At 37.5% G+C, this 19,457-nt stretch overlaps 2 protein-coding genes across 3 annotated transcripts; one reads left to right on the top strand and one right to left on the bottom strand.

Annotated features, from left to right (window-relative positions):
• Positions 1–1,413: 1,413 nt before the first annotated feature.
• On the bottom strand, positions 1,414–7,717 carry tcof1 (treacle ribosome biogenesis factor 1). 2 transcript variants are annotated; one of them, XM_065263993.2, is made up of 10 exons: positions 7,491–7,617; positions 6,909–6,960; positions 6,758–6,813; positions 6,585–6,679; positions 6,320–6,352; positions 5,984–6,045; positions 5,753–5,888; positions 4,430–5,677; positions 3,229–3,323; positions 1,414–1,822 (listed from the first exon to the last, which is right to left on the bottom strand). In XM_065263993.2, the coding sequence occupies exons 2-10, from the start codon at positions 6,939–6,941 to the stop codon at positions 1,754–1,756; spliced, it is 1,827 nt and encodes a 608-aa protein (XP_065120065.2). In that variant the 5' UTR covers positions 6,942–6,960; positions 7,491–7,617; the 3' UTR covers positions 1,414–1,753. The 2 variants fall into 2 exon arrangements, with proteins under 2 accessions (XP_065120065.2, XP_065120064.2); XM_065263992.2 differs by lacking the exon at positions 6,909–6,960 and having other exon boundaries at positions 7,491–7,717.
• Positions 7,718–15,044: 7,327 nt separating this feature from the next.
• On the top strand, positions 15,045–17,870 carry arsia (arylsulfatase family, member Ia). The gene is made up of 2 exons (XM_065263985.2): positions 15,045–15,391; positions 16,326–17,870. Exons 1-2 carry the CDS (start codon positions 15,108–15,110, stop codon positions 17,716–17,718), a joined length of 1,677 nt encoding a protein of 558 aa, XP_065120057.1. The 5' UTR covers positions 15,045–15,107; the 3' UTR covers positions 17,719–17,870.
• The last annotated feature ends 1,587 nt before the right edge of the window (positions 17,871–19,457 follow it).

The raw sequence follows: 19,457 nt of genomic DNA, 5'->3' as shown, positions 1-19,457 counted from the left end.
AGCAAAGAACCACTTTTGGTGCTATATAGCACCGTTTGTTTTTAGAGTGTAGAATATAAAGCAATAAAATAAAATAGAATTGAATATATGGTATTTCTGCAAAGTTTTGTGTTCTCATAAATAAAAAATAATAAAAATGGTATTAACTTTCCTTCGAGTATTAAGATGTATTAGTCAATATGATTAATGACAGGTATATTTATTTAATGTGTAAATGATTGTGTACTATAATCAAGGCATTTTGAGATTTGAATTTTGTGTTAAAATGTTATGCAAGAAAAAATAAACTCAGTTGTCATTTGCTGTCTTTACTATTTGGTTGTACTGCATGTTGTCTAAAGCGTGTCGGGCTCGCGGTTGAGGGGTGCGAGCAAACAAAACTTATCAAACAACGCATGAGTAAAGTATTGAGATCTGCTTCGCTTTTTTTGCTGCTAACAACACATTAATTTTAACACGTTTGTAATTATCTTACCAATGAGAAATAAATCCACTTTTTGATGATATTGTAATTATATGACCAGCACCTGTATATAAAAGGAATAAAATTGAATATATAGTATTACTATAAACTTTTGTGTTCTCACACATTAATAAAAATCAGAAGGGTATTAACTAATAATATGGTAATAAATTTCCTTCGAGTATAAGATGTTTAGCCAATATGATTAATGACAGGCATTATATTTAATTAGACATGACTTTCCATCTTATGTGAAAATGGCCCCTAACAAAAGAATTACGTGATAGCAGGTTTTTATATTACATAAAGAATGGTTAAGGCAATGGGCCTAATATTAATCCATTGTGCTCTGCACACATTAGCCGTGTTTGGCTTTAAGCTGGCTTGTCTCGAATCCTGTCCCGTGATTATGGTATGGAACTTATCTAACATGATACTTCAACTTCAACAAAAACGTACATAAACAAGTTCTGTGTGATCCGCCTCTTAGTGTATATATATTAGGTTTACTTTTCTCAGCAAGTTCCCTAAGAATCAAAGGTGACAACTACATTTAACCTATATGAACTTGCCAAGTTTGACAACGTGCAAGCTCATTTACTAAAATTTACTACTAAACTTATTTGATGCTTATTATATGGTTTCATAAAGAACATTTTAACATCTAAGAACCTTCTTTGTAGTGACACTGTGCTTTTCAGAACGATGAGCTTTGTACAAAATCAACATGTTTCAGGGAGGCAGGACATAGAAACGTAACAATAATGTACAGTATGTGGAAAATAATGTGTTTTTAACCATAAACCACGCAAACGCATTGTATTACACTAAATAACATCATAATGTTTTTGGCAACGTAATAGGTGCTCCAGCCCATTTTTTGTGCAGAGAAAGATAAGTAAAGAATCTAAATGTTTAAACAACACTTGATGATTGTCACATGTCTTTTTTTAATACAGATGTCACAGAATGAATTTTTTAGTCAAATTTAGAGCTTTTTCTTAAGAAAAAGTACATTATTCTTTGTTGTTTTTTTACATCTAAAAAAATAAAAAACCAACATCACTTCGATGATACAAACACATAAAATTCTTTTCAACATTTACAAAAAACAATACAAAGAGAAGAGAAACGGATCAACAAACAAAATGATACTTAAGATTTCTTCATAAAAATATAAAACACAGAGACATACACATGTGATCTACACAGTTGGCAAAGAACATACATTCAGATTAAATCATTACTAAAGCTGTGAGATGAAGAACCGTCGCCTCCATCTCTGATATGTTACCGCTGCGTGTCATCAAGTCCAGGAGCTTCATCTCTACTGAAATGTTTCTCTTTTCTCTTCTTTTTCTAAACAATAAAAAAGTTTCAGTGTGACTAATGATGATTTGATATGATATGATGATATGATATAGCACTTTATTGTCAGACGGGTCTGAAATTTTTCTTCCATCACAGTATCCATGTTTACAACAATTAACATTTTTTAGACAAAAACATATACTTCCACCCATTACACCCTCTTAAATAATAAATGTACCTTACCCTTTTACAATTACATCACATTCACAGTACTAGGATTGCCTGATGCACAAAATTATTTTTCAGCCTAACTTTATTAAATCCTGGGACTCTTTATCTCTGGTTTGATGGTATTAATTCATATTCATTATGCAGGACATGAATAGGATCGGAAACTATATTATTAGCCAGTCTCATAAATTATTATAATATGCTGAATCATATAGCTTCTCAAGGGGCTGACCTACGATAATCACAAGACTTATCACTAAATTATTGTTATTTTTAAATTATTACTTTGTACAGGACAGGAGTGCAAATGTGACAACTTACCCCATAAGTGGGGTTCATTGTAACAAACAGAGAGTTTGTTTAGCAGACACCTGCTAAAAATGTGTTTTAAAGACAAATAATTCAATAAAAGTCTGTCTAGATACTAAAGGTGGATATTGTTCATATACCTGCCTATAACAGGATATCTATTCATTCATTATCCCTCATCTATTTATCCTTGTATTATGCATCAATGCAAATAAATAGATTTTTGAGTTATTTCCCCTGATATTGCATTAAAAGTTATCATTTTGATGAACGATGATGACATTGTTTTCATTTCATTATCATTGTATACCTGAGATTGTGTGACAACTAACCCCACTGTGTAAAAATGTTTTCACTCCCAGCTATCAGTTATAGGAGTTGTTGAAATGTGTCAAAATGCTGTTATGTTTTAGGTAACAAGACAGTGATTAAAATAATATAAGATTGGATTTGGTGACTTACACACCCCACTTAAAAATAGAATGAAGAAATGTACTTTTATGCCTCCAAAACACAATTGGTTTAATATCTTAATAAAAACACATGAAAACTTTTCACAAATTCACAAGAGATCTTGTGACAGTAAGAGAAAAAGACCAAAAGCACAGATGGTCGGCCCTGTATAAGTATGTAAAGTAGCTGAGTTACAATTAACCCTGCGTTAGTTTGTGCCCCGCTCACCCCTACAATCAAATAATAAGTCAGAAAATCAGCATTGGGGCGTATCATTTCTGGTTCATCTTAGTGAACACAGATCATAAAGCTGAGAGCACTGCATTGTGGGAAACAGTATTTCATAGAGTGATGTGTTGTCACATACTACACACTTTATCAAACGTAACCGGTCTTATCAGTATCTACATATTTGCAAACTAATGTGTTTGTTTTTAAGTGGTAGCACATGCAGTTTTTACCTTCTTGTGAACAATCACCTCCTCGGTGGCAGTAGATACAGGATGATCATCAGAGACCGTATTATCACTCTCTCGCTCTTTATCTTTCTTCTTCTCTGTACATTCAGGGTGAGAAAATATAGGCACATTATTACGACTTTGATAAATATGGGAATATTTTCTTGCTTTACAAAACTTTTTACATTTTACAAAACTGTTACAATAAAAATTACATTTACGCATTTGACACTTTCATCCAAAGGGACTTACAGTGCATTACACTTTTTATTAGTGTCCTGGGTTTTATGTATTGCTAGGTTTGAACCAATGACCTTTTGCACACTGCTAATGCAATGCTGTACCACTGAGCTATACAAGAGCAGATTAATAATGATAATAATACAGATTATTTTACAGATTTACAACTTGTAGGGCTGCATGATAAATCGCACGAGATTGTCAAGCGCATCTTGTCAGTAAAGCCGGTTCCTTAACTCTTTCGCCGCCATTGACGAGATATCTTGTCAATCAAGAGAAAACGCTTCCCTGCCAATGACGTGTATTTCCGGCTTTCCGCAATGCCACTATTATCCACCAGGTGGCGCCCTTCCGCTACTTTTTAAACCCGGAAGTATTGCCCTATGGCAAGCGGCTGCATGTCCGTGTCTGTTTTAAAGGAACAGTATGTAAGAAATGTATATCAATAAATCATAAAATGACCCTGATATGTCACTAGACATTAAGAAATAATTTTCATTTCAAATACTTATATCACTGACAACAGTAGTCTGGCCAGGATATTGTTATTTAAAAAGTGGAGTTGCAGCCCTCAACTGATGTTTATGTTGTCATTTTGTGTATTGACCACCATTTGTGTGATTGCAGTACCAGTTTTAGCCACAAGTTTTGTGATTGCAATACCAGCTTGGCATTAAACTTTTGTGAAAATCATGAAAAACACTGGCGCTGGCTGGCAACTTCTTTTAAAAACGCTGGCGGAGAAAGAGTTAAAATGCCGGTTGACAAGCGGGGAAACATCGCATTTGCAATGCGATATGTCCCCACTTGTCAGTGAACTACAGCTCTGTGTAGTAAATGCCGCTTCATCTGAAAGCAGCTGATGGCGATTTATTGCTAATCAAGGAACCGGCATCACTGACGAGATGCGTGTGACAATAGCGTGCGATTTATCGTGCAGCCCTCCAAGACAAGGCTCACTTACTTTTCTTCTTCTGACTGATTTCTACAGGTTCTTCTACTGATGGTTGTTGATCATCTTCAATCATGTTTTCAACGTCCTCGTTTTTCCATTTTTCTTTCTTAGCTTTCTTGGGCTCTGGTGTGGCCTCCTCTTGTGCCAAATCATCGTTAACTTCTTCCCTTTTGTGTTTCCTCTTTTTGGAGTGTTTTTTAAAATCCTGATCGGACGTATCCTCATTATCCAACCCATCACCACAATTATCATTATCATCTCCAATCTGTGCTTGTGATTTCCTACCCTTGGCCTTCTTGGATTTTTTGGATGGTGTTTCAGCCTCTTCTGAAAGCCTTTCATGAAGTTCAATGTTAGATGATTCTTGGAGAACATCAGGTGTGTTTGCCATGTCAAGATCAATAGGACAATCACTTTTCCTAGATTTATGCTTCTTAGGAGTCTCGCTGGGAGCAAGCTCTACAACACTCTCTAACTTCTTGTTTTTCACTTTCTTTGACGGCGTCTCCGATTGGTCGGACATCAGGTGGGTATTATCAATGTTAAGGTCGGTGTCATTACAGTCAGCTTCTGCAAGCTTGCTGGCATTTTTCTTTTTCTTTACTTTAGTAGCTGAGAGACTGTTGTCCGGCTGCCCTGATGGCGTTTTAAAGTTGGTGGATTCAGACAGCATTTCAACTTTCTTCTGTGCTTTTTTAGACAAAGTTTGAGAGCTGCTGGTTTCTGAGTCGTTTTCAGCGACAGCTTTTGCGTGGTTCTCGACCTGCTCAGAAAGATCATGCGATGACTTAACTTTAACTTTTTTAGGTGTTTTAACGTTTTCAGAATCTGAAAGACCAACAGCTTTAGTTCCTTTAGATGGAGTGGCCGTCCTGTTGGTTTTCATGAGTCCATTAGTTTGATTTTCTGATGGTTTATGCTTATGAATTTTAGCCTTTGTTGTTTTTGGAGTCTCAGCCACATTAAGATCTGAGGTTTCACAATGACCTCTGGCTTTCTTGGACGGTGTCTTACCACCTTCAGAAATGTCTGTAGACTTTCTTGCAGTTTTAGCTGTATCAGTCCTTACAGGAATGTGGTCAGTTTTAGATTTTGTTTTCTTTGCTGCTGCCTTTGACTTTTCATTTTTGGCTGAGTTTGTCTCTTTTTTAGGTTTTGTTTGCTTCGTCTTTCTTCCCTTTCCGGCGGACGTCACAGGTGTAGATACGGGAGTTTCAACAAAGTTTGATAGGACCTCCATCTTTGCAATATCAGAATCTGATTTAAAGAGCAAACATGTAAGAAAACATGCATGATAATCATCATTTCTCTATTTTATACAGTTTATCACACCTGACAACTGTGTAAGTAGTTTTGTCCATTTGTCCACATCTAAACTGGAGTCCGAGTCAGAATCGTTCTCTGGAGTGATGGAGACCGAGCTTTTTCTTTTCCTTGATTTTGTCACAGTTTCTTTTTTTATCTGTTTCTAAAACAACAACAAAAAAGACAATGCCAGGTGACTTTGGTGGTTCAGATAAGTTTGAATAAATATTTTTCGGGGAGCGTCAGACACACAAATACCTTTGATGCTGAAGTCTTCCTGATATTCGTCTTAACAGGTTTTTTAGGACTTTGTGCATTTACTTTTCATAAAAAACAAACAAACAACACCGGCCTGTAAATGAATATGATCACAGGCCAACCAAAACTAGAAATTAATCCTTAATCACTTTAAAGGGTCCCTGAGAAGTGTCTACTGTAAGCCACTCTCTAATATAAAGCAAAACAAACATGCATTACATAATATAAACCAGCTTCAGAAAAAAAATCTGTTTCTTGTTTTTGTACAGCACCTTTGGCAAAAAGAGTTGTGTAAGTGTGTGCTTTATAAATAAATAAACAAACAATAAGTTTTACCTATTGCAGGACTCAACTCAGGTGTCTGAACGTCTGTGAATTCAAAAATGTACAGTTGGTTACTACTTACAATTAAAGGAAATTAATTGACGGGAATCTTTCAATGTATGGGATATGATCCTTTTAGATCTCTGCTTCGTGCCGCATAAGCATATTGGGTGTGCATTATATATGAATAATTCAATGGACCCAATTATTCCTTAATTAAAGAGCTGATATTAAGTTTTATTCCTGTGAATAGTGCAGTCTTGTGTGCACTACATACCAGGAGGCTCTGAAGGATCATCTGAGCTTTGTGACGCATCACTTTTCTGAGCACCTGTCAGATGATTGCCTGCCTTCTCATGCCTCTTCTGTTTCCTACAGAAAAAAACTATATATTAGTTTAGAAATCATAAATACCGCCTTATTACATGAGACACACATACACCGGCCCACCTTGACCAACTCTTAAAGATTTCACTCAGAGACACTTTCACTTCTTCAGTTTCCACCTGAAATTGATTTAACAGATCGTATCACAGCACTGAGATAATATAAGATAAAGCTTTATTCATTATTATAGTATATGTAAAGCAAGCTCAAATACTTGTAAGGTGTACAATAAGGCCATGGGTTTCATTTCCAGCAAGTCTACTGTGCTGTAGGTACACAAGTATGTTTCTTTATGGCAAATACAAATATGCATTTGGATAAGTGCTCCTGTGAGTTTACGGCAAAGTAGGATCAGTCTATTTGTGACATCTGAAGTTTATTTACTTTAATGCAACAGCATTTATTTCTAAACAAATGCATGCATGAGCAAAAAAGCAAAAGCATTACTATTGCACTACAGTCTATGCACGATGTGCAGTGAATCAATAAACGCTAAACAAGCTTGTGAACTTGCTATATAGGTCTAATGCAAAAATAAATTGTTTTAAGATCACTACTGTGGTCATTGGTGACAAATGCATGCAATCTGTATAAAAACATGTCACTTTTTTACAGTCTTGACAGACAGTTACAACGATGCCTAAATAATGACTATATGCCACGTCACAAATGCTTTATTTAAATCACATTAACCACGTTCATAAATGCATGTAATGGTCCACGGCCTTTTATTAACATACAACAGAGAAAACATGCGGATACAAATGCACGTGCACATGCAAAAACATCTTTGAACCTGTGGCGCGTGCTTTCTCAGCGCGGTGGCGACTTTCTTGTAACCGTTGTCTTTTAAATAGCGATAAATTAAGATGATCAGCGCGTCTGTATCCTTTGAGGTCATTGTTTTTCTTTTAACTGAGATCAAATAATACAAAAAACAAAATCAAAAACTTTGCAGCATGTTTGTATTTCCGGAAGTCATTGGGCAGGAGCAGCGCGTGCATTTCTTTTACTCTCTGAACTCTGAACTGTCGTCTGCCGCGAACTGCATTATGGGACATGTGGTTCTATTATACGGCTCTAGGGAAAGTAACGGCATTTCATACCGCAGAATATCAGGATATGTTTTATTATTTTAAATATAATAGTAGCTTATGATCAACACAATTGTATTAGCCTATTAATATCGTTGCAGTTATTTATTTATAGCGTTCTCTCAGGATCATACTTTTTTTTTTACAGTCTATGGTTCGTACAGATGCAATTTTTTGGACATTTATTGTAGAAGTTTGAATAACAACAGTGAAAGTCCACTTGTGGTTTCACAAATTGCAAAATCAGCACATGTCATGCCAGAAGAAACACATATATTTTGTATGTGTAAAACCACAAACGTGTGCTGCTTAAACACCAAGCACGAGTCCAGACATCCACCTCACCGAAGGTGACATTCATGGAAGCAGGTGTGTTTATTTTAGTTTGAGCCGTGGAGAGCGCGCGCACGCTGATTGCTTGAGGTTTGTACGCGTGCGTACAGTTGTGTGTTCACTCAGGATTGTGTTCGAGTTTGTGTACGTTACTACTATGTAATACTGTAGTTTTGTGGCTGAGTGTGTATGTGTGTACTCGAAGATTGTGGTTGTGTGCGCGCGCGTATTTTGGATTAAAGCTTATTAATGCCACATTTGCATATGGTTCTGTTAAACAGAGGAAGTGCATGGTGGTATGGACAACATGAGTTAAAGGGATAGTTAGGCCAAAAAATTAAAAATCCCCCAATACTCACACCAGTGCATGATGGAGGGCCCTAAGCAAACCCTTTGTAAGGGGCCTCATGTCTGTGCATTCATAAAACCCATTCAATGTTGATGTTTAGTAGGGTGTTAACTAACTGCATTATCTTACAGCTGTATATTATTCCCAAATGGACATTACTTTGACACTCACATGTGACTGATAAATGAATACTTGCTGATTTTAACATGAAACATGCATTTGCTGTAAAGCTGTTTTGATTTAAAATGTGTTGTGAGAAGCACTAAAAAATAAACCTGATTTAAATTAATTTAATGTATCAAATTAAATATAAATGTATATATAAAGGTTGCATATGCACAATGCATATGTCATCAAGCTTGGTTAATTTAAGTTAAATTTCATTCGCAAGTCATAAGCATATTATAACAATTACCATTAACTAAGAATAATAATCAGCTTTATAATTGTTAATATTCTGAAATACGTCTTTATGATGTATGCAACCTCTAAAGGCTGCAGCCTTCGGATCGAGATATGGCCTGCATGTTGTCCGAGTACATATCAGTGATTAAAAAATCATTAATTTTTTAAAACCTGCATAAATCCGCATGTTTACCCTTAAAAGGCCTTTATTTATACACCGGAGCCGTGTGGATTACTTTTGCAAGCATGGATGCACATTGGCCCTCATTTATCAAAAGTGCGTACACCAAATTTCCAGCGTACACCTGGCGTACACCCAAAACCACGGTGACTTTGAGATTTATCAATATGGACGTTGGCGTACGGCACGCTCAAATCCTACGCCTGCTCAGGAGGTGGTGTACGCACATTTTGAGTTAGTGCAGAAATGCGCAAACACTTCCTAACACCACAACGCTCTGACAAACTAAAATATATGATATATTATGACCCACTGTAAAAAAAAAAAAACTAAAACATAGTAATTATAAACTTCAGTGTCTATTTTTATGCAACATGAACTTTAATGTTGTGTGACTTTACCAAAGCATTTGATTTGTATGCATATGTATTCCTTAAGTTGCGAGCCGTTTCAGGGCAGAGCACGTGAGCGGATCGGAGCGTTGAGCGGTGCGGTAATACCATCAGAGCGACTTTTTCCGAAAATTCCGTTCGCTCAGGACCGCTCGTTTAATCCAGAACGCCCTTTGATAATTTGTTCGAGAATCTGTAGAAACGTCTAGCAATAAATTATGGAATTCAAGCCTTATACATAAATGTAAAGTAAAATTCAAAGTTAAGATTGGACAGGAAGAAAACATTGAAAGGGACTGCGGAGAGACTGTAAAAGTTTAGCAATCCTGGAATCTGAAGCGGCACATTGCAAGAAAGCACAAGGATCTGCTACGAAAACATGGTAATAATGCATCAAAAGGTAAGCTAGTTACATACCATTCGATGATAAATAAATAGCTACACATTAATAGGAAAGGTAAAATGCTTGTGTTGAATGGAGCCATAAATCCGATCATATGATAACATGCGGACAAAATCATGGCCACGAATTATCTTTTATGCTACATTATGGACACTTCCTTTTCTTATTTAGTCTAAAGTATGGCCATAAATATAAAATTCGTTCCCAATATTCAACAGTTTGTTCCTTGGAATTAATTATTATAATATTTTGTAATTACTATTACAAGTATTATTCTTCTAAATATCATTTAAGCGTCATTAATAATAAAAATAATAATACAAATATTACAAAATGTCATGCAATTATTAATGTCTTTAATCCCGCTCTTTAAACTCCCAAATAAAATAATTTTGTTTCTTTCCCCTTCCCCGGTTTGTCTTTTTTGCCGTCTTCCATGTGTCAATGTCGTAAAATGAAGGCGTGGGGGAGGCGGAGACTTGAATTTATATGGGCGTGTTATTCTAATGACGCTCGTTTTCGGCCGCGGCATTTATGAAGGGCAGATATTGCGTACACCTGAATATCAACGGTACGCACAGTTTCATAAATCAGGCGGTGAGAGGAGTGTAAGCATAATCTTACGCCAACATATACGCCCGTTTCTACGCAAGAATGATAAATGAGGGCCATTGTTTGGACTTAAAGGAGCGGACCCCATATTCATTTATTATAAAGATTGGGAAAAGCTAAAACATTTTCAAAAATATCTGAATATGTGTTCGTATGAAAAAGGTGGCATATGTAACTCAGGTGAGTTAATCATGGGGTAATTTTCATTTTTGGCCAAACTATCCAACCCCACACACAACAGCATGCAATGTCATAAATGTGATGCAACTGACAATTAACTAACATTAACTAGTGGGCTTGGTAAATGGGAGAAATTCTTCATGAATGTCTCAGCTGTGTTGAGGTGGAGGTAAAGCAGAAGTGGATGTTTAGTTCAGGTCGGCTGATGGGGTGTGGAGAGGGGTAACTAGGGTTTACAGAGCTCCATTCATGATCAGAGAAAAAATGAAAAGTTGAGCTTGTAGATGATTATGCCAGGGGCTCAAGGTTTGGCTGGTTAGCTTTACCAGTAAACACCTATTGGTAGAATCAGTACATGATGTGTGTAAGATCGATGTTTGTCTAGTCAATAAAAATGTTTTTGCAAGCTACTTATAAAAAGTAATATATTAAATTGGTGTATGTTCTTTAACCTGTTTTTATCTCTCCTGACAGTGTGAGACTGATTTCTTTATATATTCAGCCAGAGAGTTATATCTCTTAACATCTCTGGTCCTCAAAAAATGTTCTGCTTGGAAAGATGTGTATCACTGAGCTATTACGAACGGTAATGTGCAAACAGATGCAAACTCTCTCCAGGTGTTATGCACCCACCGTGCAGACTCACTAATAATATCACCTGCATTATTTTGGCTTATGCTTTTCTAAAAAATGATGAATTAAATACTCATAATAAATTATATTTGTATTCATTCTGAATGTGTGTGTGCTGTTTGCTCAGGTTAAACCCCAAAACAAGACCCTGTTACCCCAGGATATAAAAACACATTCCACAAAGTCTGACCGCCCCTCTAAATCCCTTTTTACAACAACCTCCACCCTCTTCTGAGCACCTACATTTCACTACCTTACCTTCCGTACTTCCATAGATTTTTTGCTTACCTTTAGTATTCAAACTAATATTTTATTGGTTATTTATCGGAACAGAAATGTCTGTAGAGCTGAACGGATCATAATCATGAGAAAACAGTCATACAACCGACCATACTAAGATAGTGATATTTACTCTGGATTTTCAGACTTCAAATACTGATGCCCACTTCAAATGTCCTGACAAGTAGGTTTTGGACATGCTTCACTATATTAGAGAAGACAAATATTTGGCCCTTACAAGTTTAACCATACTTGTGCACACGCTGTCAAGGTTTCTGGAAATAGTCTTCTGTGGGAATATGACTTAAAAAGCAAAATCCACAGAGTGCACTCGATCACATTTTAGAAACAGCGGAGCTCAGAGCAGGATATAAAGATATTTCCACATTAAAGAGACTGTATGTTAATTTGAGATCCTTTGAAAGCAGAAAGGTGAAAATTGTGCTATTTTACTGGAAGCAGTAGCAGGGATTAAATGGAGTTATTGTTAATGTGAGTAAAGGTATTTCAATGAATGCCAAACTCAACATCTCCTCAGACCCCTTTTGGATCTTTATTTAATTATTTCCTTTCATGCTCTTAAGTTCAGACATTGGAAGGCCGAAAATCTCAGGATCAAATTTTGGGATACAATACTAAGACTGTGTGGGTTCAGCAAACGTGTTCAAATAGATTAAAAAGTGACATAAATTTACTCAAACTGTTTTAGAATAAACAGTATAACCCCAATTCAGTCAGTTTTAGCAACCACAAATTTTGTGCTCATTTTTCCTTGGCATTCTCACGGATCTCCGCATTTTTCCGTGGCCCTGCTACGGACTGTCTTTTTCTGTGGCATTCTCACGGATTGGTTACTCAACTGTTTTGTCCTATTTTCTTACCATTTTCGCTTCGGTTTAGGGTTAGATTTACATGAAATGACATCCCTACCCAAACCCAACTCTAACCCCAACGCCAGGCGACAATTGTTTAAAGTTTAAAAAATATAAAAGAATAAATCAGAAAAAATAGTATAGACCAATAGTAAAAGTGCCATACTAACGCAAACACCAAATCTAACCCTAAACCGAAGCGAAAATGGTTTGAAAATAGGACAAAACAGTTGAGTAACCAATCTGTGAGAATGCCACAGAAAAAGACAGTCCGTAGCAGGGCCACGGAAAAATGCGGAGATCCGTGAGAATCCCACGGAAAAATGAGCACAAAATTCCGTGACTATCCTAGCCTATCTTTGTGAGATCATGTTGGTTTTAGATTTAGCAAAAAGTAAACAGGGCGTTTCTAAAGTTTGTGCAAGCCAGAGAAGTGAAATTATAAATGCTGTATAAAACATGTAACAAACCATCATCTAAAAGGACTCGAGAATTCACATATCGTGCACGTCTAAACCAAATATTAGGATAGGAAAGATGAATCACTCGTTTTGATATTAACTATATTTTCACATATTCATATGCAAAACAGATCAGTACACCTGTTACATAAACAGAATTGCACTAAATGAATATTTATTTGATCTGTTTTGCATATTTATTTTAAAACCAAATCACTGTGATCAAAAGAATGGTATAAAATATCATATACTATAATTGTTATTTTTTTCTTAAAGAAAAGTTTTTCTGTTAATAGACTAGATATACACAAACACTTTTACTGTAACTTAATCAACATTTAAGATGGTAACAGTTTGGCTGCAAATCAGAAAATTAAGGTTTAACCTAAAACTGACATCAAAGAACCTTAAAGTGACTTCGCTGGTGTTTCTTTTGTCATTGTGATGTTTACTCGCTGATGTAGGATATTTTCCTGGGCTGATATGTTAAGACTTGGCTTGCCTTAAAATATCATGCCTTTTCTGTCCACTTAGAGTATCATAAATACTTTTTGTTAGTTTATAGTTATATTTTTGGGGCATTTTTGCCTTTATTAGACAGACAATATGTACACAGAGGACAGTAGGGTGGAGGGAGGGTTACAGGACCGGGAAAGGACCTCAAGCCAAGCATCGAACATAACCGAAGTGGTCACATTTCGGAGGCTGCCCACTACGCCATTGGCACAGACCACCATAAATATTTTTAACAAACATAAACATGAGTGCATTTCTCAGTGAGGCTGTATATTCAATAACCACAGACAGATTTGATCATATCGTCATGTGTATTTTGGAACTCATAAGAGGTTCTTCTAGCCTCAATGTACACTACCGATTTTATACCAACACTGTTGTTTTTCAAATTCAAGAAATAAACTTTCACACTTCTCTTTCTCTCTTTGCATATCCCTCATCTTTGGGTGGAACCTTGTTACTCTTATAACACCCCTAATTTACTTTAAAATAGACTAAATGTTATGCAGATGTTTGATTAAAAGCATCTGCTAAATGAATAAATGTAAATGTAAAATCAATCTAAATGTTCCTATTGTGCATGCTTTGGTACTCTCTTTCTTTTTTGCAGAAAATGTGTTTTATCAAAAAGTAAATAACTTTCTTCATTTTTTTTCAGTTTTAAAGACTATTGCTTGGGGTTTTTGTTAAAACCATGATATATGTTTTAGATTTGTATATAGTAAACACATTTGGATCATGGCAGTTTTTCTGCACTTTATCATTTTAATTGTTGACTTCATTGCATAGTATGTATACGCAAGTGCCAAATTCACAAACCGAGCCACCCTGCCTGTGTTTCTTTTTTAAGATCTTATCAGTTGAGTTACTGTGAGCTGTAGGACAACTCCACACAGCGAAACTAGTGAGTGCCAGTTCATATATAATAACAACGCTCGAAGACTCAATAAAAGAGCTCTTGTGTGCACAAACATTGGCTCTGTTCAACCCCACCGGTTCCCCCCAAAATGCTCCTAAGGCAGATTTAATGGCAGAGATCCTAGGGGCCCTTGGTTTGTGTTTGGAGATTAATACAAACATTTTATGACCAAAGGAATTACAGCATAGATTTATACATGTATGTGTTACTAAACAAGTTGTAAAATGACTCTAGTTTCTTTATCTGAATAAAGAGGTTTGGAAAGCCAGGACGAAATGGAAAACAAGTAAAACAAAGCTGGAAAAGATCATTGTGTAGGTGTTTTATCTTTGTTCAGACTATGAGATCACACATGGAAAGAGAAGGGTTGATTCTCTTCCAGAAAATACTCTCTGTTGAACATTTAAGGGGTAGTGAGGTTTTAATCAAAGCATAAGAAACCTAAGCCCGGCTGTGTTCAAACCCAGTGAGCTGCCTACATAGGCATAGGAATTAATGCTTACTGGATTTAGATTTATGGGCAACAAAGCGTTGTACCACATATGTATCGTGCTTGGGAATAAAATTAATGTTTTTTTAGCGTCACATGCACGCGCACCGATCTTTGGGTCGTCATATAGGCGCGTGTGGCATTTTTCTGTAGGTTTTGAGGCACAGCCCCCGAGTCCAGAGCGCGCGCATACATTGCGCTCCATCCTCGCCCAACTTTTACGCACTCGTGTAAGTACGCGCAGCTCAGCATTCATGGTTTTCAGGCTCGCTGGGTCGCTTGAAATCCGTTGCCATGACAGTGTCGGCTCTCACCGGGCTCTCTATGATGAGTTTGCTCAGTCTGGGTTATTTGTCCTGGGACTGGACCAGCCCGAATCAGGTCGAGCAGCCGAACCATCGGCGCCCTCACATCATATTCATCATGACCGACGATCAGGGCTTCAATGACATCGGATATCACAATGCTGATATCCACACCCCAACCCTGGACAGATTGGCTGCAGACGGAGTGAAGCTGGAGAACTATTACATTCAGCCCATATGCACACCATCACGGAGTCAGTTCATCACTGGCAGGTAACTTTTCAACAAAAGTACATTTAAACATTGTTATAGCATGCAATTTTTAAATGGACTTTGTGCAAACACAAAAAAATCTTTATTAATAAATAATTATTAAATTCAGTAATATAATTCAGTCCCTTGGTGTACTGTCAGAAAAAAAATGGTACAAATAATGTACCTTTGAGGTACTAATATGAACTCTTTGATACCAGTATGTAATTGTGAGATATGCTGCTTATGAACTATTTATGTGCAAAGATGTACTTTTTCAATAGGGTAACACCCCAGTGACTGTAGGGACCAAATTTTTTGGACCATTTTTTTTTACAATTTATTTGGGTAATAATGCAACAATATAAAAAAATATCTAAAAATTGTGACACTGGGGTGCCTGATACCCTTTCAAAAAGTACACATTTGCACGTAAAAAGTTCATATTGGTACCTCAGAGAATTGCATATAAGGCCGCATTTACAATGCATGTTTGAAGTGACTCAATTTCGACTCAATTCAGATTTTTTCCCTCTCATGTGGAACATATCGGATATGACCCACAAACATGTAAGCAGGAGAAAAGCACGTAGATATTCTCTGATCAGTTTCAGGCCTAATTCATATGTAGAAATAAATCGGATATGAATTGGATACATGCATTTGCATCCGCAATGTAAGCGGAGAGATTGGATATTCCCATGTCAAGATGTTTTGTGCGTCATTGAAAATGTGACGCTGGCAAATGACGTCAACTCAGGTGTAAACCACCCGCGATCACATGACTCTTCATTGGAGAATGACAGGTACACTTAGTGGAGTAATGTTGAAGTAATAAAACTCTATAATCTTGTATAATCATTTTGTCTGTGTCCATTGCATTTCCTGACATTTTACTTCCTCTGTGCTATGTCAGTATGTCTACCTTGAACTGTTTTTTCCCTTTCTGCTTTAGATACCAGATCCATACGGGTCTCCAGCATTCAATCATTCGCTCTCGTCAGCCCAGCTGTTTGCCCTTTGACCTCAGGACATTGCCTCAGCGTCTACAGGACGTGGGATATTCCACTCACATGGTTGGCAAATGGCACCTGGGCTTTTATAAGCAGGATTGCCTGCCCACTCGCCGCGGGTTCCAAACGTACTTCGGTTCTCTGACGGGCAGTGTTGACTACTATACATACAAGTCCTGTGACGGCCCAAAGATTTGCGGGTACGACCTTCACGATGGTGAGAGAGTGGCGTGGGGTGAAGGTGGCCGTTACTCCACGCACCTCTACACCCAGAGAGTCCGAAAGATTCTTGCGTCCCACGATCCTTTATCCCAGCCTCTTTTCATTTACCTCTCTTTCCAAGCTGTCCACACTCCGTTACAGTCTCCGAGGGAGTACGTCTACCCATATAGGCGGATGGGAAACATCTACCGCCGTATGTACGCCGGCATGGTTTCCGCCGTGGATGAGGCGGTACGGAATGTGACGTACGCATTGCGTAAGTACGGATACTACAAGAACAGCGTCATCATCTTTTCCACAGACAACGGAGGGCAGCCTCTTTTTGGTGGGAGTAACTGGCCTCTACGTGGGAGGAAGGGAACGTACTGGGAAGGAGGTGTCCGTGGCATCGGATTTGTCCACAGTCCTCTTTTGAGGCGCAGGAAGAGAGTCAGCAGAGCTCTGGTCCACATCACCGACTGGTACCCGACACTGTTGGGCTTAGCAGGTGGCAATGTGTCCCAAACCGAAGGGCTGGATGGATACGATATGTGGGAAACCATCAGCGATGGTAAAGAGTCTCCACGCCTGGAGATCCTTCATAACATAGACCCACTTTACAACTCCGCACGTCACGGATCCATAAAAACTGGATTTGGGATCTGGAATACAGCCGTGCAGGCAGCTGTCCGGGTTGGAGACTGGAAGCTCCTGACCGGAGACCCCGGATACGGAGACTGGACCCCTCCGCAGATGCTGGGAAACTTCCCAGAAACCTGGTGGAGCTTAGAACGCCACGTGGAGCCGAAGAAATCTTTGTGGTTGTTCAATGTGGCCAAAGATCCGTACGAACGCTACGATCTTGCAGAGCAGAGGCCAGACGTGGTCAAACAGCTTCTGGCCCGATTAGTGTTTTATAATCGGACTGCCGTTCCAGTGCGCTACCCTGCCGAAGATCCCAGAGCGGACCCGAGCCGAAACGGCGGGGCATGGGGCCCTTGGGCAGGGGATGATGACAACTGGGAGGCATTTTACCTACGGAAAATAAAAGTAAAAAAACAGAAGCGCAAGCTCTGCAAAATGAAATCATATTTTAAGAGACTTAATATGAAAATTATGTCCAACAGGATATGAAGAACATCCTATGTGAAAATTTTACAAATGCTGCTGACAGTAACACACTATTTTAGGACTTATTTCTTCTTGAAACACAAATTGATTTGAAACGTTGTGACAAGAGAACTTAAGCATCACTAACTCAGTTAAGTCACATTGTTAAATGAATAGGACCGTTTTGTTGTGTTAATCTAATATCTTTGAGACGACCCTTGTAGTTTCTGATGTGACCTTGCATCCCTGTGCTTTGAATATTGAAGTCATGAATAAATGAGGATAGTTTTATATTTGATATATTCATACCTAGTCCTTTTATATTGCTCTCTGCTAGAAGGGTAAGTAAACCAATCGGTCAACCTGGTTTAAAGGGGACATTTCACAAGACTTTTTTTAAGATGAAAAATAAATCTTAGTTGTCTCCAGAGTATGTATGTGAAGTTTTAGGTCAAAATACCATATAAATAATGTATACTAACATGTAAAAAATGCCAATTTGTAGGTGTGAGAAAAAATGTGCCATTGTGGGTGTGTCATTTCAAATGCAAATGAGCTGATCTCTGCACTAAATGGCAGTGCCGTGGTTGGATAGTGCAGATTAAGAGGTGGTATTATTATAATAAGATCCCCTTCTGACATCACAAGGGGAGCCAAATTTCAATGACCTATTTTTTTACATGCTTGCAGAGAATGGTTTACCAAAACTAAGTTAATGGGTTGATCTTTTTCACATTTTCTAGGTTGATAGAAGCACGGGGGACCCAACCAATCTCACGGAAATTCGTGTCAGTCACAAAATATTTGATCAATGTATTTGTGCTATTGACACAATTTTCTGATGTTTTTCGTGCCACTGGAGCACAAACATCTTTGTCGTGGCACACAGCACAAATTTCTATAAACAGTTTTTCGTGTCTGTGGGACAACTTTCTTTATCGTGTCATTTTTATATTTTATTTTCTTATTGTTTTCTCCAATTTTTTTACCATTGTCGCTTGGGGTTAGAATTACTTTCTGCAATATCCTAACCCAAACCCCAACTCTAACCCCAACTCCAGGCGAGAATTGTTTTAAAAGCGGACGAAAAACATGTGGAAACCAATGCATAAAATTACATCCTAAAGCAAACCCCAAATCTAACCCAAACCCCAAGCAACAATGATTTAAAAATAGGAAAAACAATGAGAAAAAAATATACAAAATGACACGAAACAGAAAGTCGTGCCACAGACATGAAAAACTGTTTATAGAAATTCGTGCTGTGTGGTATAAAAAACAGTGGAAAATTGTGTCAATAGCACAAATGAATTAATAAAAAATTATAAGACTATGACACGCCTTGTCATGAGATAGGGTAGCAACTATAGCACTTAAACATGAAAAAAGTCAGATTTTCATGATATGTCCTCTTAGTTTGTGTATTTGTTTGTTACTAAACTTCTTACATTAAGAGTCTAATTTTTTGGTTACAAAACATATGTTTTACATGGTAACTGATAATCAAGAATTTCAAATAAACTCTTTTCAAAGGCCCTTTGTCAGTAAACAGACTTCAGTGGAGAGACTCACTGCCCTCTAGTGGGTTTGTGATTTTTTTTGGGGGGGGGGGGGGGGGGGGAATTTACAGCAATCTTCTTATTCATTTAATTAGACTTGTTTTGATTAGATTTGGCATGGATCATCTCCTGTATGAATTTCTTTTTTCTGATAAACACAAAAGAATATATTTTGATAAATGATGTACGCACACAGCTGATGGT

This window comes from Paramisgurnus dabryanus, chromosome 16, assembly GCF_030506205.2.
Source record: "Paramisgurnus dabryanus chromosome 16, PD_genome_1.1, whole genome shotgun sequence".
In the NCBI taxonomy this organism is placed as follows: Eukaryota; Metazoa; Chordata; class Actinopteri; order Cypriniformes; family Cobitidae; genus Paramisgurnus; species Paramisgurnus dabryanus.
This window is presented reverse-complemented; position numbering and strand designations above follow the sequence as displayed.